This window comes from Notechis scutatus, chromosome 1 (assembly GCF_049901735.1).
Source record: "Notechis scutatus isolate UNSWTSFEM ecotype Mainland chromosome 1, rNotScu1.2, whole genome shotgun sequence".
Classification (NCBI taxonomy): Eukaryota; Metazoa; Chordata; class Lepidosauria; order Squamata; family Elapidae; genus Notechis; species Notechis scutatus.
Window position 1 is genome coordinate 291,776,901 of NC_142009.1, and position 27,579 is coordinate 291,804,479.

At 35.9% G+C, this 27,579-nt stretch overlaps 1 protein-coding gene across 34 annotated transcripts in view; it reads left to right on the plus strand.

Annotated features, from left to right (window-relative positions):
• The window catches only part of TTLL5 (tubulin tyrosine ligase like 5), a 145,994-nt gene that overhangs the window by 107,647 nt on the left and 10,768 nt on the right, over positions 1–27,579 (plus strand). For 12 of the 34 annotated variants that reach the window (XM_087951933.1, XM_026664392.2, XM_087951925.1 and 9 more), the window contains 3 exons: positions 7,004–7,227; positions 13,952–14,037; positions 26,124–26,718. In XM_087951933.1, coding sequence (XP_087808059.1) covers positions 7,004–7,227; positions 13,952–14,037; positions 26,124–26,164 — 351 coding nt within the window. In that variant the 3' untranslated portion in view covers positions 26,165–26,718. Of the gene's footprint in view, positions 1–7,003; positions 7,228–13,951; positions 14,038–14,670; positions 14,797–19,480; positions 19,509–26,123; positions 26,719–27,579 lie in introns of those variants that run through there. The other 22 variants (XM_026664390.2, XM_087951913.1, XM_026664384.2 and 19 more) reach the window with 4 other exon arrangements.

Genomic DNA, 27,579 nt, shown 5'->3' on the forward strand with positions numbered 1-27,579 from the left:
TTTAACATTGGAATATGCCCAAAGTTGGTTCTAAGGTGGGAAGCTATATAAATGTTTTAAATAAACAAATACATTTTGACAGGATTGTTTATCAACCACTGCTTCTTAAAAGCTCATGTTTGTGCCATAGGTGGTAATTTCTAGCCATCTCATCTTCTATCAGTCTTTTTAATTTCCTTTTTCCAAGATCAGGGTGATCTTCAGTGACTCTTGCCGTCTCAACGTTATGTGTCCAAAATATTTCAGCTATAGCTTCATCATTTAGGGTTTCCAGTGAAGTGCCTGGTTTTTCTTCCTCTAGCATTGAGGGATTTGTTCTTGGGTTCTAAGGTTCTCTCAACAGTTTTTGTCAGTACTTCAATTCAAAGACATCAGTTTTTCTTTGTTCAATCTTTCTGATGATCCAGCTTTCAGAGCCAAATGTTGCAAATACAAAAAACATTGTGTTGACAATATATATTTTGTTGTTGTTGTGATCTCTCTGCACTTTAAATAAACTGGAATAGATTTAATAGTCTTATCCATAATACGTTTGAACAAGGACAGAATTTGAGTCTTCTCCTGTTCCCCCATGCTCTGGTACCTTAGGCCACATAGCTGTGTAGTTATCTCAGTTCCTTGGACTATAATAATGGCAATTCCTGTGTGAGTGAATGTTTATAGAACAGTTTGTAAGCAACTCCTATTAAAACTTTCATGCTATTATTATTATTTTCTTGCATGATATTAAATAACATGGATTTTCAATTCAGGAACAGTTTTGTATTTGAAAATAATAGATGCTAATTTAAATGTGTATAATTAAAACAACATACACATACACGCTTAAATGAAGTATTATTTTACAATGAATTAATTGGTCATTTGAATAATAGGGTACTATTGTTCCTATTAAAATATTCTGTGACAAGTCTTCATAAGAAATTAAGCATGATAGTTACATAAATAGTTATGCTTATGACCCTTTCTCATTTTTAATATGATTACCACTTAAATATTAAATATAAAACAAATGTTTCAGTGTAGAATTTGGAGGTGACTAAGGCATGAGTCACCATGAGCAGGGCTTGCTGGACCAGAAAAAGGTGCAATTGGTGCAGAAGCTGAACCTGTACAACCCCTACTCCCTAAACTACTCCCACCTCCTTTTTGAGTAGGAACCGTGGGTCCAGGAAGATGGGCACACACTAACTCTGATCGGGGAAGTGCATTCACAAGCACGGTTAAAAGTTGAAAATCTCCTAATGTGCATATTTCAATTAAAAGGGATGCTTCTGAACTATCAGAATAAAAGAATACTGTCATGATTTAATTGTTCGTAACAACTGTTTTAAAATGGTTAATATTCTTTATTTCTCTGGTACTGTATACAGCAAGCTTTTTATATGCTGTCCTTGTTTTTTGCCCATGCCTTTTGTTTCACTATCTTTGGTTCTTTACATTATTTTCAGATTCTTTTGTCTTTAGCTCACTCTGCTATAACTTACTTTGGAAATTACTTTTGTAGGCCACATACAAAAGTCATGCCAAGAATGTATTAAATGTATTTTTAGTGTAACAGCTGAGAAGAAGGAATTGGATCTGGCTTCTGTGGTTCATAGTTTAGGAACTTCTGGTTCCCTCTGTTCTTCAGTTTGAGTCTTCTTTCTGTTTATTTTCTTGCTTCTTTTTTCTTCATGAATCAGTGATCTTCAAAGAGTATTTGTATAGTGTGTATGGCATACATCTTAGTAATTCTTGCATGTAATCTGAGATAGATAGTATTCATAAGAGTTGTTGATTTACATTCTTGTAATACGAAGAACTTGCTCTCTCTAACTAGTTATCTGGGCAAAGGAGAGGGAATCTGTATTGCTTTGTTAATAAGCCTTTAAAATTATTGTTTTTCTGCTCAGTATTTTTTACACATCTTTTACCAAGAAAAGGGTCTATGCATTATACTTGTCCCAGAATTTTGATTTTTAAAGCATTTAAGATACAGCTTGCTATACATACAGAAAGATGTTTAACTCAATTTTAAGCACATGTTTTATATGAAAATAATAATTGATTCAATGTTTGGCATTTGTAGGCAGATCTTTAGGATTGTAACTCTAAATTGTAAATCCTGAAATCTTTAATTTTTACTTCTTTACTAACTGAATTACAGATTAGTTTTACATAGACTGCTGCCTTTGAAAATGTATTGGCCTTGCTGGTTAGAAGTTCCGGGAGACGTAGTCCATGCAACTCCACAAATAAGAAAGTTGAGATAAACAAAATCGTCTACATGCACTAAAAAGCTGATAGATTGTCAGATCCTTTCAGGATTGTATTAGTTCAAAGAAATAAACATGCACATTGGCAATTCCAGACATATATAAATACTGAAGTACTTGAATCTTTGTAAGTTTGAAACTGTGGAACACTGAATGGTCATCCTTCCCTATGAATGAAAGGTGTAGAAGTTATTTTTTGTTTGCTCGCTATTTTCCTTGGAAGATTACTTTTTATTGTACTAGATCTATTATGTTACTTTTTCTTTATTGTGGAGGCTGTATTTTAACTGAGAGTGAAGATATACATTTACTAGTTTTATTATGTTACTTGTTGTTAATGCCTGTTAGACCCTAATAATAAGGACTAAAATGGGGAGCCACATAAATTCTGTGATTATGTTCAAAGCAACTTGAGGGAGTTGATACAAATCAAACTGGTTTAATTACAGTTATAATGCACAGCATTCTAAACACAAACTTAATTGAATAGAAATTGTCAATCAAGGCATATGTAGGCCATGTTATTATTCAGGCAATATGATACCGGTAGTGTTAACTAGAAGAATCTCCTAGCTAAGACAAAACATATTTATCTGATGAAGCATGCTATACTGTACATTGGTCAAGAACGTGTCTCAGGAAACTCTTGTAATACCCTCCAATTACTGTCCAATCGCTATTAATCTTTTCTCCAATTTCCTTCCAAAGTAATTTGAATTGGTGGTGGTTTTTACAATCAACTGAAGCTAAGCTAAGTATTGTATAAAGAAATAAATATTTATCAATTTCAACATTCCTGAGGCTTGGGGATGGAACTGTAAAGCACCAACACAACCCCCTCCCCTCCCCAAGTAACCGAGAGAAGGTATGCCTCTCAGTTGCCACCTTCCTGTATTCTGGCTCAAATGTATTTGTTAGATGCTGGAATGAGCTATGTTGATCAATTCTCTCTCTGTTGGACAGGAGAAACATGTTCCTAAACAAAACCTAACTGCTAGCATGGTCTAATATGGAGGAGGTTTTTGTAGATGCCTGCAATTACTTTAAAACTTCAGAAAAGAATCATTCATAAAGAGAAGAGTCTGGCCTTTAGGAGGATGAATTTGGCATTCTGTGTAGAACATAGCAGCTTACATGCTTGTTCTTCTATTAATTCATTTAGGGAAATGGCCCAATAATTACTGTCTTTATGGGGAAGTGAGAGAGATGAAGAATGAATTCTGACAAATACAGGCAGTCCTCGACTTAGGACCACAATTAAGCCCAGCATTTCTGTTGCTAAGTGAAACATTTGTTAAGTGAATTTTGCCCCATTTAAAAACCTACTGTTAGGAATATAAGTCACCTAACAGGTATTTGGGTTAGAAATATGTAAACCAGGATAAACATTTTAAAACTGTATCTTTTAAGAAAATGCAAAACTGTAATTAGGTGTGGTTTCTCAAACGGCCATAAGATGGAGCCAGAAACCTGGGTTGTTTAGTCTGGGTCTCAAAAGAGAGTGTGAGTATATCTCTGTTTCCTTCTGTTGGAAAGTATTGCCGTTCCTCCATTTCTTCTAATTGACTGATATTACTGAATTTGATGTAAGTTTGATACTGAATTGTTTTTGACACTGGACTTTGTTACTGGATTATCCCTGGATTGAAAAACTGACCGATTTACCTGTGAATGACTTTTGGACTGCTTATCTTGAACTTTGCTTAAACATTTCTGGAAGTAAAAATCTACATTTACTGTAAACTGTATCTGTGTGCTGTGTGTGTATTATTCAAACACTACTCTCAAATACGTCTCCCTGCATGCGCTCATTCTCCTAACGGGGAATTACCTCAACACCTACCTTGTCACAGTTATCAAGTGAATCACTGCAACAGCTGTTAAGTTAGTAACATGGTTGTTAAGTGAACCTGGCTTCCCCATTGACTTTGCTCATCAGGAGGTTGCCAAAGGTGATTGCATGATTCGTAGACACTGTAGCCAACATAAATATGAACCTGTTGCCAAACATCTGAGTTTTGAACACATGACCATGAAGATGTTGCAGTGGTCATATGTGTGAAAACAGTCATACTTATAAATCACCTTTTTTCGGTGCTGTTGTAACATTGAATGGCCATTAAATGAACTGCTGTAAGTCGAGGACAATCTGTATCTGAGGATCTCCCTTAACAACAACAACAACAACAAAAGAAAACTATAGATGCAGAAGAAACTGCAATAGTACAAGAAACTATCAACACTGAGCCAAATCCCTCTCATCCAGTTCCAAGTTCTCAGCATTTGATCTCTGTCACTTCCTTTAAAACAGGAATGGGGAAGAAGCCTGCAGAGCCTCCTACATCCAACCATTAATCATATTGGCTGGGACAGTGAGAACCTTAATGGAGAAAACCCTTCACTGATTACTTAGCCCTCCTTGAAACAGACCACCAAAATCTTGCAGCATCATAATATTTACTAGTTTTTATTGCGGAGCAGGAACTCTCAAAGGAGAACACTCTTGACCAAATGTTTACAACAAAAAAAGGGGAGTTTCCTAAGGTGGAGGTCAAAGATAGGGAGTGTGCTCTGTTTTAGGTCTTCCAGGATAATATGCTAGCTCTCTTTACCAAATAATAATTCCAGTTATTTCCACAGAGTTGTTGGAAAGTTCAAACAATTTGTAGGTCTTTTCTGACTACTTCCAAATCAACATTTGCAAAATGAGATGACAAAGACCAGAGACTCTTCTTTTAACAGGAGAATCAAAATCCTGTACATGGTTTTGGCTTGGAATACATGGACAATTATATTTCTGTTCACACAATGACAGGAAATAAGATTTTCAGTTCTTTTTTTTCTGCTGCCTCAATGGTACTGGGTGGTTGTTGTTGATTTTTTATCTTTTTTTTTTGGTATTTCATTATATAGAATGGTGCCATGTATAGCATGTTATGAGCTGTTATTTGTGTAAATTGTGGTTTGGACTTAGTCACAAGCATTTCTTGAATAAGTCACAGAACCAACATTGTGCAAACTGCAATAGTTTCTTAATATTTATCTATTCTAACAGACATTTTAAAGATTTCTTGCTCAGGAGAGTGTGGTAGAAGGTGCCTCTTATTGGCTTGTGGCCAAACTACTAAATTAGATTGGTCATTTGGTCATATTTCAGAAAATTGGTAGGGATACACACATGCAACTTTGTGAATGTTTCTGAGTACAAGCAGGGTTTGTTCTGGCTTTGAAATGCACATATGTATGTGTGGTAGTTTGCAGCTTACATATCTGCTGTTAAAACAATCACCTAGCACTATTTTCAACCTGGTATGAATCATTCTTCAAGAAAACAATTTCTTCAACATGAATAAAGAAACATTCTTTAAAAAGTAGATCCTGTTGCTGGGTTTAATATCTAGATTTAATTTGCCTATCACTAATTTGATAGGTCTTTCTTCCGTCCCTTAAAGCAGTCTTTGACTGAAAGAAACTGTAGAAAAATGTGGCCAGGGCTCACTAAAATGTGTTGGCCTGATTTCATTGATTAAGATGATTTGTTAGAAAACAGTAAAGAAATGAATTGTCTGATTTGGCCTAAGTTCCATATGACTTCCTGTTTCAAAACTACATGCACACAGCAAAGAACTATTCAAGTGATAAATACTTAGTAGTAAATAACAAATGTTAAATGTTAATAATGATGAAAGAAATAGAGTGGTGCTCCATACTTGTTTGGTTGCCAAATTCTTGAAGTATGTGTTGTTTTATACATAAAGCATATTAAACTTATATTTCTGTTAGATTCTTATCCTATCTTTCCCACACCATTTCTCAGTTATTAATAGAATAGAATACATTCAACAGCTCTCATTGATTTCTTCAGATTTATTAATTGCACTTTTCTATGCTGGACAAAGTTTATATTTGCTGGCCTTGAGATGCCTTTTTTGTCATCCAGGATTGTCTATGAGGAAATGCATTACTTAAGTCATCAACAAGTTTCTGATTTTTCTGGTTTTCTAATATTGTAAAATAATGAATGTTTTCCACATAGAAAAACAATACAGATTCTTGGCTTTTAAACTATTGCTAGGGAGATCTGTATGAATTTCCTTTGTCTTCCATCTCAAATTACAGCTGATTCATGTCTGATTAATGTTTCTAGTTCACTTTAGTTTTTGTTTGCTGTGATATTTACCCTAGTCAATCTTTTCTCTGTAATCAAAACTTTTAATCGTCGCTGTCTCCCCCACCTCCCCCAAATTGGCTTCCCCTGTCCCCTCAGCATCTGTCGACCACAGCAGGGTAGTTTTGTTTGAAGGTGAATTCAAGACTGGGTCAGTGTTAGATTCCTCCGTCCCTGTATGCTGATTGGAGCACACAGCAGCCAGAAAACCAAACAAACAAAGAAAAGATTTTTGGATATCTGCTGCCCCCAAGAAAAACAGTTCTGACCTTTCCTTAGCCTCTGACAATTATGCTGTTAAATGTTGCTGTGTTGACTCTTCCCACTGGGTGACAGAGCTACTTGTCTGTCTGCTGAAAGGTACACAGAGCTAAGCAAGGCATGTACAACAGGAGGGTTACAAATTCAACCATTTCTCCATTATACAGCGAATTGTGAAATTAGTATTTACAAAAACAATGATTTTGTTATTTTCAGAAGTGAAAATATCCTATTAGAAATCTAATCATTTGAGCGGTTCTATTAGTCCTAAAAATTAAATTCTATTTCCTCCCCCCCCCCCCCCCTTTTCTACTAGGCTTTGTTTGCCAGCTTCCCAACATCGAATATCAGTTCTGCACCCAGTCTCAGCTCTACGGCCTTGTCATCTAATTCTTGTAGTCGCAGAGCATCAAGTTCCATTTCTGAAGTCCAGAATGCATCTAGTCTGCACAAAGTGATGTCGTCCCAGAGTGCATCTTCACATTTGGTCCCTAAGCCCCCAGTCAATATCAGGAAAGTAGCATCTCAGAGAATATCCAAGTAAGTTTATATTTCTCAATCAGAAGTGATTTTGACATTTTAGATGAATATAGGTTAACCTGGAAGTGTCCCTGATTTCTTCTTGTGGATATAAGGAAGTTTCTACACTAATCTAAGGGATGCAATTAGATCTGGGATTTGTCCTACAGGATTTTAACCACAAATTATATGGTTTATTTCCTGAATATGGTGGATTTTTATGACCTTGCATGTTATAACAAACAGATACATTAATTTATAAATGCTCAATACTTTTGTTCATTTGTGCTTTGCAGTTATCTTTACCTATTGTAATAATTGCTTTCTGAAAGATATTGATTATAGTTGTAGTTAATTATGTTAGTATGTATGTACTTATTTAACTTTAAAGTTACTTTAGTTGCATGACTCTAAGTTACTATTATCTGATTAATTTGTTATCCACTTTTTTTAAAAAAAAGTGGAATCTCACTTATTTTCTTTTATGTTCAGTTGTTACAGGAAGTCTTCATTTAATGACCACACAATTGGGACCAGTAAATCCATTACTAAGTGATGTGGTCATTAAACAAGATACATAACTGTGACAGACTTATCAACTCACTTCTGTTGCACTCTTAAGCAAATCACCACAGTCATTAAGTGAGATACCATGTGATTGTGACTTGCAGTTTTTGCTGCTGCTCCTTTTGTTGGAAGCCAGCTGTTGAGCATGCAAATGATGGTCATGTGACCATGGGATGCTGCAAAAGTCATAAACGTTCACCAGTTGCACAGTGCCCAAATCTCGATCATGTCACCAGAGGGATGGTGTAATGTGTGAGAACCAGTTGTAAAGTTACTTTTTCAGCACTGTCATAATTTCAAATAATTGCTTAATTAGTGAAGTTAGGACTATCTGTAATGGTTTCCTTGTTTTTTTCCTGGACTAATTAGCGTCAGCCTTTTAAATTTCTCATTATACATTATCTCCCTAAGTTTATTGTAAATTGTACCTCCATTTTTAGAGATGTGAAGCTTGTTATAAATCTTTGCTTGTTCTTGCCCTAATGTTACTAAGTGATGGCTCTGGGCCAACTTTCTCTGGAAGCTTGGAAACGAAGCAGGGTCAGGTCTATGATTGTAGGCTTAGAAATCAAAAGAACATTCAATAAGAAATAAGAAATTCAATAAAAAACAGTGGCAAATTCCATATGGGTTGTCATGAAAACCATGTGGTTTTATTCATGTAGTTTCTAAGAGTAAAGCTTCATTTGAAGACATCTTCATCTTTAAAATTAAATTTTAATTAATTAATTATTAATTCTGGAACAATTCTTGGTAATAGGCAACAAATACATAATAGGAAGAGATCAGGAACCCAAAGGCTTAAGAGGACAAAGATTGCCTCAACTATATTGGGAAAGTATATTAAACTATTCTATGTACTTACAGTAGATTTTGAAGAGAGAAAAGAGAAATATATATCACTTACACCTAGTACGATTCCAATTTTTAGCATGAGCTTGCTTATAAATTAGGTGAAATACACATATCTACATGTAATACCTAGAGGAAAGCACATTTATGTACACCATTCAAATAAGCAGTAAACACTAAATATTATGCTTCTTATCTAAACTATCGATGTGCTCATAGTTCACTAATTAAATATTTGCTCCAAACATTTTCATAGTACAGCTTGGATAGGTAATAGTGACCCACTAGTTTCATGCTTTGTTCATCTTACTTAAAATACTATACTTCAAAACTGTACGATCAAAAGCTAATGGCAAGCAATCCATTTTTGGAAGCACAGTTTTTCCATTTATATGTTTGTGAAACCAGAGTAAAATAGATCAATTATGCCTTTCCAAAATTAATGTGGCTATTTTCAATACATATTTCCAATTATCCCTCTCAAAAAAACAAACAAACAAACAGATTTTTGTCTGCACCACACAGGATATCATACCATACCATATCACTATCAATCCTCTTGTGGCATCTGAGGCTGAAAACCAACACACTGGAATGTGTGTACCAGCCACAAAATGGTTGCTATCTTATAGCTAGTTAGTGTATATTAATATATTATGCTATATATTAAATATATTAAGGATATTGCACAGATGGGTTGTCTGGAATTATCTGTATCAAGTCCAGTATTTGGTCAATTCCTTGACGCTTTGACAAATATAAGAGATTTTGTGATTGATGGACAGGTATTCAGAATATCATTTCAAGCTCAGGATACTGGATGAGCTTTATGGAAGTTGTATATATGTATGCGTTTTCCTCATTATATGCCTTGCAACGGGTGCTTATAATGCAGTTGTTGATGTTGATATTGACATGGGAAGAGAGATTAAAAGTTCCTAATCGCCAATAAGTAAGTCCATTTTGTTTTCTAAAGAAGAAAAATGTATATAGTTCAGAGTTGCCAAAACATGGATAGTCCTGATGTGCCAGTGAACTTGCAGGCAACTAATCCCTTCAAAATTAATTTTATCCAAGCATGTTTATTACTGGGGTGATAATAAAGAATGTCTTCACTGTGGTTTCTTACACTTGCTTCATCACACCTGTTTAGTACATTAAAAAGTCCTGTGTGAGAAATTATCTGAGCCCAGCCAGAGGGCACCATCAAACTATCTATTTTAACTATAGAATCTTTTCTATAGTCAGTGTCTTTCACAGTACCCAAAGAATGGATTTTATTGTTAGGATGAACATTGCAACTATTTCTGCTTTTCATCATCACTTTCATTTTTGCCCACTGGATTACTGTATCATTTTTAGGATTTCAAACTATCATTTTGAGATTAAAAAGTATCTTTCCTTATTGAAATGTTTCATTATTTTCAAAATTAATTTATTTGATTTATGGCCTTATATTTTAGCTGATGTAGAATGATACAACCCCTTCTGGGGGAAATCAACTTCTCATTCAACACTTTCTTAAATATCTTGTTTTCCTTGATTCAAGACTGTTAAAGAATTGGGCCACCAGCCACTGCCAGAAGATCTTTGACCTTATTACATATACATATTTAATGGGAGGCATCTGTCCTGGATTTATACCTAGCTTTTTAGATCTTTGTTTTAAATCAGTGGGCTCTTTCTGGTCAGCTACTCTAAAATTTTCTTAGCCATCATGATCTTTGAGATAAGTTAGGCTGCTAATAGTACTTTGAGTCCTCTTTCAGACAAATTTGATAAATGCTTGGTAACGTTGACAAGTGGACATTCTAATCAAATTGATGGGTGATTTTTTTTCTCTCTGTTGGGAGTGGAATGTGTCAGTTCAGGTGACAAGTCATTTCAGTGGCTTCTGGTGCTTGCTAAGCAATAAGTTGTATATTTGAAGATGCCGGTGTGCTGTACTCACATATTGGCAAAGAATATGTTTATCTTCTTGAGATAGATTTGCAGTTCCCTGGACAGACTTTATTTAACTGTGTTTTTGTGGTTTCTACTCTGTGACATACAAGAGTGTGGGAAAGCTGGAAAAAGCTTGGCTTCAAAAATGCACAAAAGAGGAAAGAAGGAAGACACTTTGGGAAGAAAAACAATTATTCAGAACAAAGAACACAATTTCAGAACACAGTCTAATTATCAAAGGGTACCAGAAGTCATTCTAGACATATTTTCTGAGTTATTTGTCAGGATATAGTATAGTCTCCAAGTCTCTCTTGGCCATTTATAGAATTACATAATTAGCTCCATGTGAGGTATATAGAAATAGGGGCTCCTAATATATTCCCACAAAACTGAGGTTGATTCCACAAAAATTCTTTATGCGATTTGGTTCATTGATTCATAGTATCCTTCTATATTTCCTAGCTATAAACCGATTCAAAAGGGGGCGGGGGGAGATCAAGTTTTCTGCACACAGGAGAGATTTCCACTGGCTCAAAACACTTCAGAAGAAAGTATTTCCTGAATGGTTTGAGACCATGATTTTCCATTCTTCAGCCATTTAGAACAAATAATTTGGTTTTTTTGTTTCTATGTCAGCTTGATTTTGAATTCCACCAAGGTTTCTTTTATATGTTTAAAAAATTTAAAAGAAAGATGAAAAGTAACAAGAACTAATAATTTACACTACTGTAGAGGAAAAGGAGAGAAAAAGAAAAAAAGAAAACCCAAAGTCTAGAAAAAAGAAAATATAAAGAAAAATAATAATGAAATAGCTTCTGATTTTCTTTTTAACTGTTATTGATATAAGTGTAAGTTATCCTCTTACTCTATCACTGCAACATGAATTGCATTTTTATGATCTATTTTTTCTAATCATGAAAATCATATGTCATACTTTCCTTTCTGTTTCATGCAAAAAGTCTCTTAAGAGATTTTCAGTCACCATTAAACTTGGATAATAACTTTTTTTCTGATCATAGCTTCAGTCTGGCTATTTCAGCAAGTTCCATCATATTCACTATCCATTCCTCCATTGTGGGTAATCTCAAATTGTTCCATCTTTGTGCATATAGCATTAGCACTTAGATTTATATACCACCTCTGGTATATGCTTTAGAATGACAGCATATTGACCCTAACAATCTGAGTCCGCATTTTACTGACCTTGGAAGGATGGAAGGCTGAGTCTATCTTGAGCCAGTCAGGATCAAACTCCAGGCTGTGGGCAGAGTTTGAGATACTTTTCTTGCCAGTCACTTAAGACCTAAGGAGAAAGTCCTTTTTCTAGCTTCTCCAGTTTTTTCCCCAAGAATAATTTGTCTCTTTTCCAGTTATATTATTAACTATTTTTCACCTTCTAATTTTGACATATAGAATTTTCAGTATCAGTTTAGGAACAGGAGCTTCCTTCAGTCATACCAGGACTTTTAATTTTGTATGACAGTTTATAAATGATGAAGAAATCAATATATCCTTTGGGAATTTTCAAAAAAACAGGTTTTATTGTTTGATTATTGTATCATCATAAGCAACAACAACTAAGATCTCTGCATGTTACTTTGAGGAACCATATAGAGAGATACCAGTGTTAAGAATCAAATATCACACAGGATTCATAGTTCAGAAAAAACATAAACAAAATAGCATTAAAGTCTTGGTTTATTTCATCATATGTAAGACAATTTTTTTATTTCTAAAAACAAATTCTTGATTTATTTTTTCTTTTAACCAAGTCTATCAAAATGGAAGAACTTATATGTGTAAATAGGAAATATTAGGTATTATATTTGGATATTGTTTAGGATTTAAGACATTACTAGATGATTTAAATAATTGAGTGGCATGGCTCAAAATGGCATGGTTTAGATGTTTCTCTCCATTTCATATGAAAGGAACTTCTATAGCTTTTTATGTTTCTTTGGGATTGAAGTCAATCATATTGACGTTATATTACAGACGTATTGAAGCTGTGAAAGAACATGGTTGTACTCCTGTTTCCAAATTGTATAAGTATGTGTATGCACAGTTTGTGCAAAATGAGGTGAAACAGTTCTTGCAAGGCATCTTTTTCATTGTGAAAAGTTGAAATTGTTGCATGGATTGATTTGTATCTTTGCAGCATCTAGTTATATTCGATGGCTTTTCATCCATGTTCTAATGTTATTCTAATTATGGTAGTTTATTAGAAATAGTTTTAATCTTCAAAGGACAACTCAGATGTAATATGTGTCTAAAACTGAATGACAAAAAAATGATCTGAAACAACTATTCAGGTAAAATAAAATTAAAAGGAATATGTGTTTGAGGAAATGGGGAAAACTAATAAAAGGCCTCAAGGTAAATTAAATTAGCTATTTCTTGACCTAGTCATTTTCCTTAAGTTATCTATTTGACTCCCAAACTTCAACAGAAATTTTATGGAGCTAGAAGCCATTTTTTAATGTGTTCTTCTGGCTTCTAGGGGTTGTTTACTTCTGATTTAGACAGATACACAGCTCGTCAAAACTGCAAGTGCTTATTGTGATTACCCACCTTGTATGTATGTTTAAACATCAGTTTTCCTCAATCTGGGTGTCCTTGGTGTGTGGGTTTTTATTTACCAGATTTCCCCAACCAACTTACCAATAGAGGCATTCCTTAGAATTTTGGAAGTTGACATCCGGAAAAAACTGGAAGGTGCTCAAGAATTTTTCTATGACTTCTGTAGCTCTTACAATGAGCATTTTGCATAGAAATGTTTCTTTCCTTATCAATAAAAATCAAGTTCTTTTAATTAAGGCAAACATTTTTAGATTATATTCATGCAAATTTTATGGGCACCCCGGCCCAGAAGCTATAATAATAGGTGCTTTCTTCCTGAATTGGTGCCTAAACCAAATATAACAACATTATTGGGCCAGTGGGAGGAAGGTATATTGGATATGTTTGGCACCTTGAGCTATTTGTAAAAGTAATAAAGGTGAGATATAAACAGACAAACAAAAACGCTATCTTTGTACCTCATAGCACTCAACATTTTCAGGCTTTTTTCTCTGATATGAAATGAGCAAAATGCTTCGTCTATGTAACCTAAATTCCTTGAGAAAAAAGGCAGCAAATAACTGCCTCCTCCAAAGCCTCTAGCAATCTGATGCCAACTGAACAGTAGGGGGCTAAATGGAAAAAATAACTTTACCTGGTGGAAGGCAGACTCTCTAACATTTCTAACAGCTACGTATTTATTACAGGGAAAAATGGTCTGGAAAAAGGTTGATGTTTTTGTCTCAGAACATTAGAATAATTTTTCTCCCTCAGATGATATTTTTTTCAGTGCTGCCTTCTAATTCAGTGTTTTGTCTGGCAGCATAACCTCTACAGAAAGGCAGCTGAATGGATTCCAGAATAGCCTTAACAGCGCTGCATCCTGTGAGCCACTTGCAAACTCCACAGGTGAGCGAACTAGGACTCTGCTATCACTAATTCATTTAAATGCTGCCTTTTGTTTCACTTTTGCAATACCATCTGTCTTTATGTATCTTATAATGGGCTTACTAGTAGAAGATAGATAACATTTCCTTGATGCAACCGGGAAATGCCAAGAAAGGCTTGTTTACTTCTCATCAGTAGGAAAGGTGCCTTGCTATGACATTTTAAATGAAAAATCTAGAAATGGTGAAAAGAGAAATGGTTACTGGAAGAAAAAATGTATCCAGGCCACAGAAAAAGGATGATTGTATCTCCACATTCATTAGAAAGAGTCTTATAATGCACACTTATTCTGCTATGGAGGTTTCTTTCCCTCTGTTTCCAATGACCGTTCTATTTTTTAAAGAAAACATTGGTTTCACATTTTCTTGTACTGAATTCATTTTAGAGTTGGAACTATCTTTTTCACATATGAAAAGGACCAATACCAGTGGAAACTTTTGTGTGTTTCTGCTATGTCATCATGTTTGGTTTCTCGTGAGTCTCTTACCAATTTTATTGGGATGTTTTTAAGTTAAGAAGAAAGGCTTCAGTGCGAAATAAAATAAAATAATCAAGGGACCTGCTTTAGGCTAAGCCATTTTTTCCATTTTCCAGGTCTCTTGGAAGCTGGCCCTCAGATTATATTCGCCAGAGCTAGACCTTTGTACAGCCGAACCCGAGCCATTGACACAATTTTAGGGCAAAGAAAGAAAAGGCCAGAGGAGGGAGGGCCAGCCTAAGGTAACAATAGGCACCTCTGTTTTCCCCAAATTTTCCTTTGGTAACACTGTAATTTTAATAGTTATGCTAAGAAAAAAAAGGGAAAGATCTATCTGCAAAAATCTCATGAAATGGAGTTTTGGTGAAAGGAGAAACTAAGCATAATAAATGGATGCCAGAAGTCTGTTCATAACATGCTAATTCCTAAAGTTGAGTACTGTAAGAAGGAAATAAGATTTGCCTGTTTTTCTACTATAGATTTCTGAGGTAAGTAGCTAGAACCTCAAGTTTTAGTCAGGAAAAGTAAAAAAGTAAAAAAAAAAAGGTTTTGTTTTTCCTCCCAAAATCTGAGTTTGTAATAATGGAAGATAAATAACAGCTTTACATAATACCTAAGCTTCTCTTTGTTATCTTTGTTTTCAGCCATAATCTTTTTAAGCCCTAGGTAGAATTTTATATTGGTAAATTCAGGCCCCTTACTTTGGCATATTGAAAATTAAAAGAAATTAATCTTCAATCGCTGATATTACAAGCAGTTTTTGGTATGTTTATATAATTACTAAGGTTTCAGAATAAATCCAGGATATTCTATCATTTTCTTAGTGACACATTAATCTTTTGTGATAAGAACATGAACATAAGGGTACATTTCCTTTTAGAAAGGCATTCTGTCCTTAAGTCAGAGAGTGAAATAATCAATCCACAATAAAAAAAATCCCTGCAGTTTCTACTTACCAATAGTAATTTGGCCTACAGAGCAGCAATGGCAATATCTTTCCCATTTTTGCTTACTGTCTTACCATGCTGTACATGTTGCCTTCACTTTGAAACAAGTCCTTCATTAAACAGTACCTCAGGTAACCCAGCCTTAGCTTTAGTTTGACTTTATGGAAGTGAGATATTACACTGCAAAATGCTTTCTTGTGAATATGCCCCAGTAGAGAAATGACACTGTCATTAGAGCAGCCGTCACCAACCTTTCTGGCTTGGCAGACCTGCGGAGGGATAAGAGGAATGGTTTTGTGTGAGCAACAGGTACGTGCAACTTGATTTGTGCAAGTGGCAGGCTTGCGCAAATGAAGGTTTCTGTGTGAGTGCATGCACCTGTTGCTCATGCTAATGGAGCTTTGTGAACACACCTGCTGTTCGTGTAAGTGAAATAGACTTGCCCACCACTTGTGGCCTGGTTCCAAATGGGCTGGGGACCCCTACATTAGAATAACTGTTAATAGCCCATACTGTCTTGAGAATTTTTTCTTAATGTGGAATAATTGCATCATAAACAGGGTTCAATATTTGTCAGTGTATGGTGGACATTTGCTGAGTCAGTCAGTGTAGTATACATTTATTTGTTCCACCATTTGTTTTGACTCCATTCACCACAGTGATAATCACTGCAGAGTGACTTTGTAATAGTTCCATTAAAAAAAATGCTAGGATTAGCACAGCCAACTATCATCCAATCAATTTGATGTGCATAATCAGCAAATCGTTTGTGAAATATCTTTATCAAAAGTTCACTGATTGGATGAACCTAGGAAAAAAAACTTAGTTGTGCCACTTGCCAGTGAAGTGCACCTATCAGGAGGCTTTCCCTATTCTTCCTTTGTACACTTGAAAGTGGCATTTGACTCAATGTCTTGAGAGACACTGGCAAAAAATGGCAGGTTATTTCACCAATCGTCACCTTCTTTGACTAATGATGATATTGAATAATGATACCACTATTGCCGATTATATGAATGAACAAAGGAGAATTGACTATGTCTATTCCAACCTCCAAAGGAGTGAAACAAAAATATGTCTGTATTTGTATTTTAAATTTTATGCATATATTCGATCTATATCTTGCCTTTTGTTCAAGAGCTTCAGATGGCATAACATTCCCTCTTATTTTCCCTACAATTATTAATCTTTAAAGAACTGGTAGTTAGGCTGAGAGAGAATTATTTACTCAAACTCATTCAGTGAGTTTCCATGGATGAGAGGATAGAATTGGATGACCCTTCTAGTCCAATACCTTAAACATAATGCCAAACTGGTTGTTTTTATTTTTATAATGACTACCATCAGGCTAAAAGACCCCAATCAATGTAGTTTTTCCTCAGAGGGTTCTGCTCTTTCCCTCTTGTCTGTTCTTTTCAAATGTATGATATTATTGAGGTTTGAAGGTTTTATTTCAGAGAAGGCTTTATTTCTTTATATAGCATGGCCATCTATCAAACAATGCCATCTATCAGGAGTCAAGAAGTGTTTAGCATCTGCTCTCTGCAATGGTATTTCCACTGTCATCCTCCTTCCAAGCTCTTTTGGTTTGATGATAATTTCTAAAGTCTTTATAAACTCTTTTCCCAAGCCTTGGAGCAGAGTGCTTGTTGAGTCCCTTGCTAGTTGTGTTTTTTGTTATAGGGAGCATAATTGTCTGGACACAAACCTTTTTTTTTTTTTTAGTGTAAGCTGCCAGGGCTGTTGTGGAGGTGCTTGATCTTTAAATCTCATCAATCAGTCAATCTTAAAGTTATATAAGGACATTGCTATTGAGTCAGTAGTACATTCCATTCCATTTCTTAATGATTCCAGGTTTAATAAATCAACAGATTTGTTGTGGTTGAAACATTAATAAACTAAAACCTATTTTATCTTATATATGAATCATTATACTCTGTTGGCAAGTATATACATGTACAGTCAAAGACCTACCCATTCAGGGGGATATATATAGAGAGAAAAAATGCAAATAGTGCTGTTGCAAGATATCAGTGGAAACTCCCAGCCTGATAGGCAAATGCCATTTGAGAGACAGACTTTCTTCAGCACATTAATGTGGGAGGAAAGAATTAAACTCATCTTCCCACTTTCATATTTTGCAATTGAAATAACAAAAGCCAGGCACATTAAATACACTTGTTTCAGTGGAAAATTAATTTTAGTCTGCACAAAATGAATTGTCACTGAATAGAATAGAATCTTTGAAAAGTTAATTTTCCTGAGTTCTTAGAACACCCTTACATATAACGTTACAGATTATAATAAGCATGTTTATTATCTTACGATTTTCATTCTTATTTTAAATTGAAACTTAAATAGTTGGCAAAATATTTTGTTGATGAAAGAAAATGGAACAAAACTATGTCTGATCAACAAGGCTTCATTAAAAATGGCAGATGGTAATTAATAGCAATAAACATGATAATTAGATTAATCCTACAATATAATAGATCAATGCAGCAAAATCACTTGACTAAATTGATTAATCTTTTATTTAAGCATAGCATTCATTTGGTTTTAATCTTAGTTTTTAAAAGTGGATTATATTTATTGACACTTCCCCACTACTGAAAATTTTAAACATGAAAAATCAGAGTTGAAAATCTATGGATTTAATTTAATTCTTTGTTTGGTGCAGGAATTCAAATGAAATCATATGGATAAATATGTATTCAGCCTGGTCCTAAGCATTTCTTCATCAAATTTTTAATCATTTTGCCCTTTTATTGTTTATACTGCTTCTTTTACACTAAGCAGCTTGCAAGATTTTATACTGATTATGACAATGATAGTAAAAGAGATATAAAATAAATATATATTTAATAAAAATATATCCCAGAACCAGGTATACAAAAATTTAAGATACGTACAGTAAAAACATGATACCACCTGCCCATAATGTATCCCAGGGTAATGTAGAGTGGTTCTCCTCAGTTCCCCAAGGCAAAAATAAGGCATTACTAAGTTATGAAATATTAAAAGAAATGGAGTGTTCTTATCCCTGGAAGAAAACTGTTTTATAAAAGAAGAATTGCAAGAGAATGTTCACTTCCAACTTTCCTCCTGCCATTGTGTGGTTGTGTAGATTTTTAGCATGTATTCCCTCCATGGACATAAGGAAGATTCTTCTTGAACCAGGTTGTTTGGAAAATACCCAGGGTCCAAGCCAATTAGGTAGATATGGCACATACAGTTTGATACTCTTCACACTTAGGCTGCATTTAGATAATTAATATAATTCACATGCTGAGTAGGATTAATAACAATTCTAGTTCAAAATCTTCTGTATCTTGCTATATCTATTTAGCTACATGTAATAGAGAATTTTATTTTTAAAAAATATGTCAGGATCAGTGTTGGTTGCTGGTATATAGAGGATTTGGCAATTATCTGAATGTCTGAAGTGTTTGGAATAATTGGAGGCTTGCAAAGACCTTCTTGGTTTGGTGCAATACAAGAAACAGCAGCGGTGGCTTGGGAGGCTGGCAGAGAGCTCTGGAATGACCTGCTGAGTGGTTGGAGTGTAGTCAGGTGGCCATTAAAAGCTGGTGGATTGAAATCAGAGTTGGCAAAGCCAATTCAGTATCGCTGATAAGCTGGATGGCAGCACAAGAATTCCAGCCACATGATAGTCCAGTCTGGAGAGGCATCTTCCTGAAGATGAGGCTGGTTGCAAAACTATATCAGGTGTGATGCCGGCAACAGCTTAATGGTGATGATTACTCAGGTCTGCTAGTTTTCAGTAAGCTCCATTGATGATGGTCATCTGGGAATTGCCAACCTTACTGTACCAGAGGTTTGGAAACTTCTAGGTTTGAGGTGGCAGCGGGAACTGGAGGATCACCTATATAGGAATAGGTGATATTTCTATAGCTTGTAGTTGCTATGGCTTTGGTTTTGTCATTTTCCTTTCTTGCACTATGCCATGGACATGAAGAGGAGGGTCTGCTAGGTCTGTTATACAGGTAGTCCATATTTATGACAGTTGCAATGTCTTGATCACCTGCTGTGTTATTTTTGACAAGCAAAGTCAATGGAGAAGCCTAAGGAGAGAATTGCTGACCGGGGTATTCAAAGAATTGAAGTCTACACTCCTTAAAGTGGGGAGACACTTTCTAAAGCTTCTATAGATTAAGACATTATAGATTGTAGGCCTGTCTGGATGTGCTTGGGAAGCAGTGATCTCTCTCAGTCCAAACTCATCTCACAGGTTTGTTGTTGTGGGGAAAATAGAAGGAGGAAAGTGAGTTGGAATGTTTGCCACCTTGAGTTATTTGTAAAAATAATAAAGGCGGAGTATAAATAAATAAGTAATACAGTTGAGGATATTAGAGAAAAGGAAATTGAGCTGCTAGTGACTCAGATGCTCACAACCTTTTTTGTTCAAAACATCAACAGGAGTAAGAAAAAAGAAGTTACATATATCTTTGCTACTCATAGGCCAGATATAAAGGTCTGAACATCTGGAAATAATTCAGCATCTACCTGTGTTTGATTATATGTAGATACTTGAACAATGTGCATGAAAGAGAGAGAAGTGACAGAGGGGAATGTTTAGGATATAAAAGCAAAAGGTCCAGTATGTGAGTCTGGGACATCCTGGGCATCCAAATACTATAAATTAAATAGGCCTAGCAAAGAGGAGAGTATCATTTGTTAACTTAAATAAGCAATTGTTGTCACATAGCAGAAATCAACAGGAAGGGGGGAAATAAAGTCTCAATTACCAATGTTCATAACAGTTTATAATTCTTTATAATTTATATATCAGTGCCAGAGTTTTGGCTACCATACACTAGCATGGCTCGCTTCCTATGATATATCCATTTTATACAGTGACACCTAAGTTATATAAGAGTGAAGTACAAATATTTATTTTGACTGCAGTCATCATATGAAACTAAAACTTACTTTTAATAGCAATAGCACTTAGACTCATATGCCACGTCATAGTGCTTTATAGCACTCTCTAAGCAATTTACAGAGTCATCATAATGCCCCCAACAATTTGGGTCCTCCTTTTAACTTATATTCATATTTATAAACATTTTTTCATATTACAGTACTCAATGGTTGAGTAACTTTAGAATCTATTCGTGGAAATAGAAATTCACAGAATTTTGTTATACACACAATTTCCAAATTTTTCCTTTTTATGGCCCATCTTTGCATTACTTTGTGTTATACTCTAAAATGACCTTATATGTTATTCTGTTGAATTCTTCCAGAATTGTGCACAAAAGAGTCTTTACAAATGCTGTATAATTCCAAATTTTAGATCCTGATATAGTTATGGCAGCTTAAGAAAAGAAGGCTGTGATAGCCTATCTATGGCTTCTTAGCATTTTGATGAAAACTGCCTAGAATCGATATGGGTCAATATAAAAGGGAAAAATTATATTGCTATAAGTGTATACTACAAGCCACCCAACCAAGCAGAAGAAATAGACGAAGTCTTTGCTAATCAATTAACCAATGTATGTAGGAAATAGATGGAGACTTTAGCTACCCTGATATCAACTGGGAGACAAACTCTGCAACAAGTGGGAGATTGAACAGATTCCTAACCAACTTAGCTGACAACTTTGTCATCCAAAAGGTAGAGGAGGGAACTAGAGGAAAAACTACATTGGACCTAATTCTTACTAGTAGAGAAGGAGTGATAGAGGGAGGTGAAGTTGCCAGAACCTTAGGCAAGAGTGACCACGTCATACTGGAATTCAATATAATGCAAACACAAGCTATAGAATATAATCCAACCAGTCTTAAACTTTAAAAGAGCTGATTTTAACAAACTCAGAGAGAGCCTAAGCAAAATTTCATGGATGAAAATCCTAAAGGGGAAAGCAACTCAAGAAACACGGAAACACTGAAAAATAGGATTGTAAAAGCCCAGGACAACACAAAGCACTGAAAAAGAAAAATAAGAAATCCAAGAAGAAACAAGCATGGTTGCACAAAGATCTCTCTGATAAATTTGTACAAAAATGCACAAAAAATGGAAATAGGGACACCTAACTAAGGCTATTAGCAGATAGCCTGAAACTGCAAAGATGAAGTCAGGAAAGCAAATGCTCAGAATGAACAAAAACTTGCAATAAAAATCAAAGATAATGATGAAAAAAGTTTATTTCATTATTAAATAAATAACTAGGAAAAAGTCAAGGAAACAGTCAGTCCACTAAAGAGAGAAGATGGCAAGGAAGTAGCAGAGCTGCTTAACTCATTCTTTGCATCAGTCTTCACACAAAAAGAAACTAGAACTCAACCTACTAAAAACATAACTGTAAAAGGCAGACTAGAAATAAAAATTAAAATAAGCAAGAAAATTGTAAGAGAACACCTTCTGATCTTGATGAATATAAATCACAGGGACCTAATGGATTACATCCCAAAGTTCTGAAGGAACAAGTAGATGTTTTCTCAGAACCATTGTATTATATCTTTAAAAAATCTTTGAGCACCGAGGAACTATCGGATGATTGGAAAAGGGCTGTTTTGATTCCCATCTTCAAAAAAGGAAAACAAAACAAAATAAGGCCACACCTGGAATACTACGTCCAGTTTTGGTCACTACATTACAAAAGATTGGTTGATACTTAAAGTGCATGAAAGCAGTATTTCAATATTTATTCTCCAAAGCTATTAGAAGAAACTTCCTAACAGTGAGGACAATTAACCAGTGGAATGGTTTGGCTTCAGAAATTCCTCACTGGAGGTTTTTAAGAAGAGACTGGACAGTCACTTGTCTGAAATAGTGTAGGGTCTTTTGCTTTGGCAGGAGCTAGTCTGGAGGACCTCCAGAGTCCCTTCCAGCTCTATTCGGATTGACATAGGCATACGGAAACCCAAATAGGCAATGTAGCGGGGCATCAAGGAGGCAAAAAAGGACTATAAAAGGAAGATTGAGGACTACTTCCCAAATAATGATCCATGACGGGCTTGGCAGGGAATTAAACACATCACTAATTACAGGGGCAGCAACCCCATATCGATCAATAAGGACGCATCACTGGCAGAAGAATTGAAGTGCTTCTTTGCCCGATTCGAACTGAATAGGTCTTCGAACACACTGCCTCTACAAACCACCGGTACTCAACTGTTCACAGTACAAGAGTGTGATGTGAAGCAAGTGCTTAGAGCAGTGAATGTGAAAAAGGCTGCTGGCCCTGATGGGATACCTGGGAAGGTACTCAAAGCATGTGCTGACCAGCTCGCAGGTGTGTTTACAAATATTTTTAACCTTTCTCTTACACAAGCCATTGTTCCATCTTGTCTCAAAACTTCCATTATTATTCCAGTTCCCCAAAAGCCCTCTCCTGATACTTTAAATGACTATAGACCAGTAGCTCTCACACCCATAATTATGAAGTGTTTTGAAAGACTGGTCTTAAAATATATACAGGATTGCCTCCCATCAAACCTTGACCCATACCAGTTTGCCTATCGGAATAACAGATCCACAGAGGATGCTATTGCCATGGCTCTCCACGTTGCACTGAAGACCAAAGAATTGATTATAGACTTCAGAAGATGCAAAGCAGAGCCTCTCCCACTATATATCAATGGAAACTGTGTGGAAAGAGTTCATAGTTTTAAATTTCCAGGAACTTATATTTCTGATAACCTTACTTGGTCAGTCCACACTATGGCCACTGCAAAGAAGGCCCAACAGCGCCTGCACTTTCTGAGGCTGCTGAAAAAGAGTGGTCTGGGTGAGAAGTTGCTGGTTACTTTTTACCTTTCTACCATCGAGAGCATTTTGGCATACTGTGTAACGGTGTGATATGCTGGATGCTCTGTAGTGGATAAAATGATGCTCCAGAGAGTTATAAACACAGCACAAAAAATAATCGGTTGCTCTCTTTCTTCTTTGAAAGAGATTGCGAAGACCAGACTCCTCTAGAGCACTAAAAATCTCCACAGACCGTTCTCATCCTGGACATTCATATTTTGAACTGTTACCATCAGGGAGGCGTTATAGGTGTCTTAAAATGAGGACTAATAGACTGAGAAACAGTTTCTTTTCCAAGGCAATAATTGTCTTGAATCAAACAATCAAACTATCTAACTTACTATATGTTCTAGATAGGTTTTAGACTAGGTTTTTAATTCTTATTTTAATTATTTTAATTTTTAAATACTCTGTAGTGTGATTGTGATGTGGTGTTTGGGACACTGCTGGAGTAGCTTTCAAATTTCATTGTATTTGTAGAATGCAATGGCAATAAAGATATTCTATTCTATTCTATTCTATTCTGGTTGGATGATCATTTGAAGCTAGTAGGAGGAAGCTTAGTTTTTCATAGGAAAATTGTTCTGCAGGGAAAAGCTGGTAGATGTAAAGTCTTAAAAAAACAGAAACTTTGGGAAGAAAGGAAATTTGATGAAAATGTCATGGCTTGCAAACTTGTTAGGCTTAGGCTGTGTTTGTTTTTGAAGACTGGGTATTGGCTTTAGTAAAGAACAGTATTGGTGAAGATCCTGAGTTGGGCTGGGCAGTGTTTTACTGTTGAAGAGTTGTAAAAGTTGAGGAGAAGCTAAGACAAAACTCATGAGGTAGACAACAGCATGATACAGAAAAGTGCACTAAAGAAAACTGGGGCCCAGCATGGAACATAAATTATCTAGCAAGGGGGTTCTGGGGGAAGCCAGAAAAAAAGAAAATTACACTTTACCAGCCAAATGGCTGCCAGCCTAAATACTGCCAGTATCTTTTGTCTCAGAAATAGGACATTATTTAGAGATTAAATTAACAATACTGAATGCATGTATATGTCATTAAAGAACTTAAAGATGCATAAGGAGCTTAAGGTGTATAATGTTCAGCAAAGAAAAAAAACCAGTCCTTTTTCAGTACATTTTAAATCTCAATCCACAGCTTCATTTCGTTCCTGCTGGTTATCGGTAAAAATGGGCAGGAAAGAGTGGGAGAGTTCAAACCTGGCTTTTCTAGCTTAATTAACCTTGCTAGGGAATACAAATCAAAATAGATGCTATTTGTCTTAATAAAAAAAAAGATCAAATCTCAAGAGATGTTTTGCTTTATGTCTTTCATCAAATCCAGAAAACTCATGAAAAGCCCATGAGGTCTCTTCTGATAAATTGCTGCTAATACTTTTGATACCACCGGTACCATTGTGCTAGAGACAATTACCATATTTTTCGGACTATAAAGCCCTCTGAACTATAAGACGCACCTAGCTTTTCGGGAGGAAAACAAGAAAAAAAGCTGCCTCTGCCTCCCAGCAATTTGCCTCCTTGCAGCAAACAACCCGGTCAGTTTCAGTACAGCCTGATTTAGCATGAACAGCTGATTAGTGTTGGATCGGCCTCCCGGAATATCGATAGTCAGCTGTTCCAGGCTGCGGGGATCAACGCCACCCATCAGCCCCAGTGCCGCTGATCACCGCTGCCACCTATTGCTGCCTCCACATTCCCATTTTTGGCCTCCACACATTCCATTTTTGGCTTCCACGTGCCCCATTTTCGGCCTCTGTGTGTCCCATTTTGGCTTCTGTGTGCCCCATTTTTGGCCTCTTGTGTGTCCCTTTTTCAGCCCATTCCAGGTGGCGGGGATAGGCAGCAGCAATCCCCACCATCTGGAATGGGCTGAAAACGGGACCCGCAGAGGCTGAAATTGGGGCATATGGAAGCCAAAAACAGGATGTGTGGAGTCCAGAAATGGGGCACGCGGAGGCAGTGATAGGTGGCAGCAGTGATGAGCGGTGCTGGTGGTGATGGGTGGCGGCGACCCCCGCAGCCTGGAACAGCTGATTGTCGGTATTCTGGGAGGCCAATCCAACCGCCAATCAGCTGCTTGTGCTAAATCAGGCTGTGCTGAAGCTGACCAGGCTGTTTGCTGCAAGGAGGCCAATTGCTGGGAGGCAGAGGCCAGCAGGTGGGGGATGGTGGGTGGGCGGGGCTTTGGCAACATTCTTTGTATAAGACGCACAGACATTTCCACCCACTTTTGGGGGGAGGGGAAAGTACGTCTTATAGTCCGAAAAATATGGTAACCATAAAACTTCTTCCAGCTTAATGTGGTGCTGGGGATTTAGAAAGTATGTTAGAAAAGGATTTAAATGAAATAATTTATGGAAACAGTGTAAATCATCATCTATTTTCAGATTTGCTTCTATATTAGGCTCTCATTGTTGAAGGAGATGGAGGATACGGATATTATATTATCTAGAGAACACACACACACACACACACACAAACACACACAGATTTTTTTTAATGTATATTTTCAAGCATCCACTATTTCCAGGCATATTGTTGTCCAACTTGGAGCACACCAGATATCACGTAGTGAACAATTAGTGCTTCTTTCCATGTAAGTTACTCAACATCTTTGTAAGGAGATGATTGTAGAGATTTTTCTGATCTCTGATACATGAGAAGCCCAGAAAAAGAGTTTGGAAGTAATACAGTAGCGTTTCCCAATGGCAGCCATTAAAACTTTGTGGATTATCCATTCAGTTTTGTCAGATGTATTAAGAGAAACTCCTACATCTTATGAGTCAGTGCACGCTTTTTGAAAACTGTTATGTATGTTTTTTGTGTGTTTCTTTCAGCTCCTGTTTGTGATTATTTTTTGAAGAAGGATTCTTCCTAAATAATGAACAAACAATCAGTTCAGTGCTTCAGCATGCAAGGAGGAGATGAAGCAGGAATGACTGTTCATCATTCCACGTTCCTGGCTACACCCAGATTGATAACAAGATTTGTCTCAGACACCAGAATTCTCCCTTAGGAGAGAAAAACAGCCGAATGTTTGTGGAAATAGCGTTCAAGCTCTGACATGAGGCTTCTACTCCACGGAGCTTTTGCTGCCAAGTCTCAGGGTTTCCTTTGTGTTCTATATCACATCTTCTACCAGATAGCCTTTAAATTTTGGTTATGGCTCCTAAGATAGAAGTTCTGAATTGTGTCTATATTACGTATATCGGGCCCAGATTTCTCTTTCCAGTTAGACATTTTGGCTTCCCCTGAGCATGATGAAGTTTCTCTACTAGATGGTGGACACAGTTCACACAACATGACTACAGTTAACGCATGTGATTAAAATGATGACTGATTATAGACACTTGTGTTGGATGCTCTCAATGTTGGCAAGAAGCCATAAAAATTCTCAGTCTGTGAATAAAGTCAATCATTTTGTTTGTTTAACTTATAATTTATTCTCCATAATTAGTTGACAATTTATTCTAGTTTTTTTTTCTTGTATTATGTTTTTCCTCACGTTTATTTACATTTCATAAGTTGATATTCTTAAAACTTGTGTTTCCAAGACTCGGCCCTTTCATAGAAATTGTCACTTCAGATGACGAATGTGAACAAATGTGCTTCATTCATTTATCAATCACTTCATTTAATACTCCAAATGCTTTTCATTTATTTATCAGTAATTCAACTTTTGAAAGATTTGTAAAGGAGAGAAATTTATCACTGCAATTTGATCTTTTTCTGTATTCAAATTTTTTGCTTATAAGAAGTATGTTCTATGTATGTCATAAGTTTTAAGTTGGTATCTCAGGACTCGTGTATGGCAGGTGGCCAGAGTTAATATAGTGGAGGAGTAACAAAGCCTACAGTGAATAAGGCAGTGATGGAAAACAGGTAGAGGTACCTCATGCATGCTTGCAGGACTGTTTTCAGGTTTTTTTTTCTTTTTTATGGGGGAAAGTTGTTTTGGTTTTTAACTCTGTGCCTATTTCTCCACTTGGTGTGTAGCTTTATTTGTTTTTGTTTTCATCAAGATAACTTTCTAGCTTCATTTCTAAGGTTTACTTGTGGATCTTTGCATATCTCAGCTACTCTATCTTATCAAGGAGTTGTCCTGTTTATTTTGAAGTTCACATAGAAAGTTATGGTTTTTGATCCACATATATGGATTTTTTTCATGTTTAGTGGACAAGATAAGTAATTCAACTTTAATGCTGGTTAAATAGCAAATGTCTTCTTAAGATTTTGAGTCCTACTGAATACCATTCCCCCCCACCCCTTGCTAAAACTGAAAATCAAGACCAG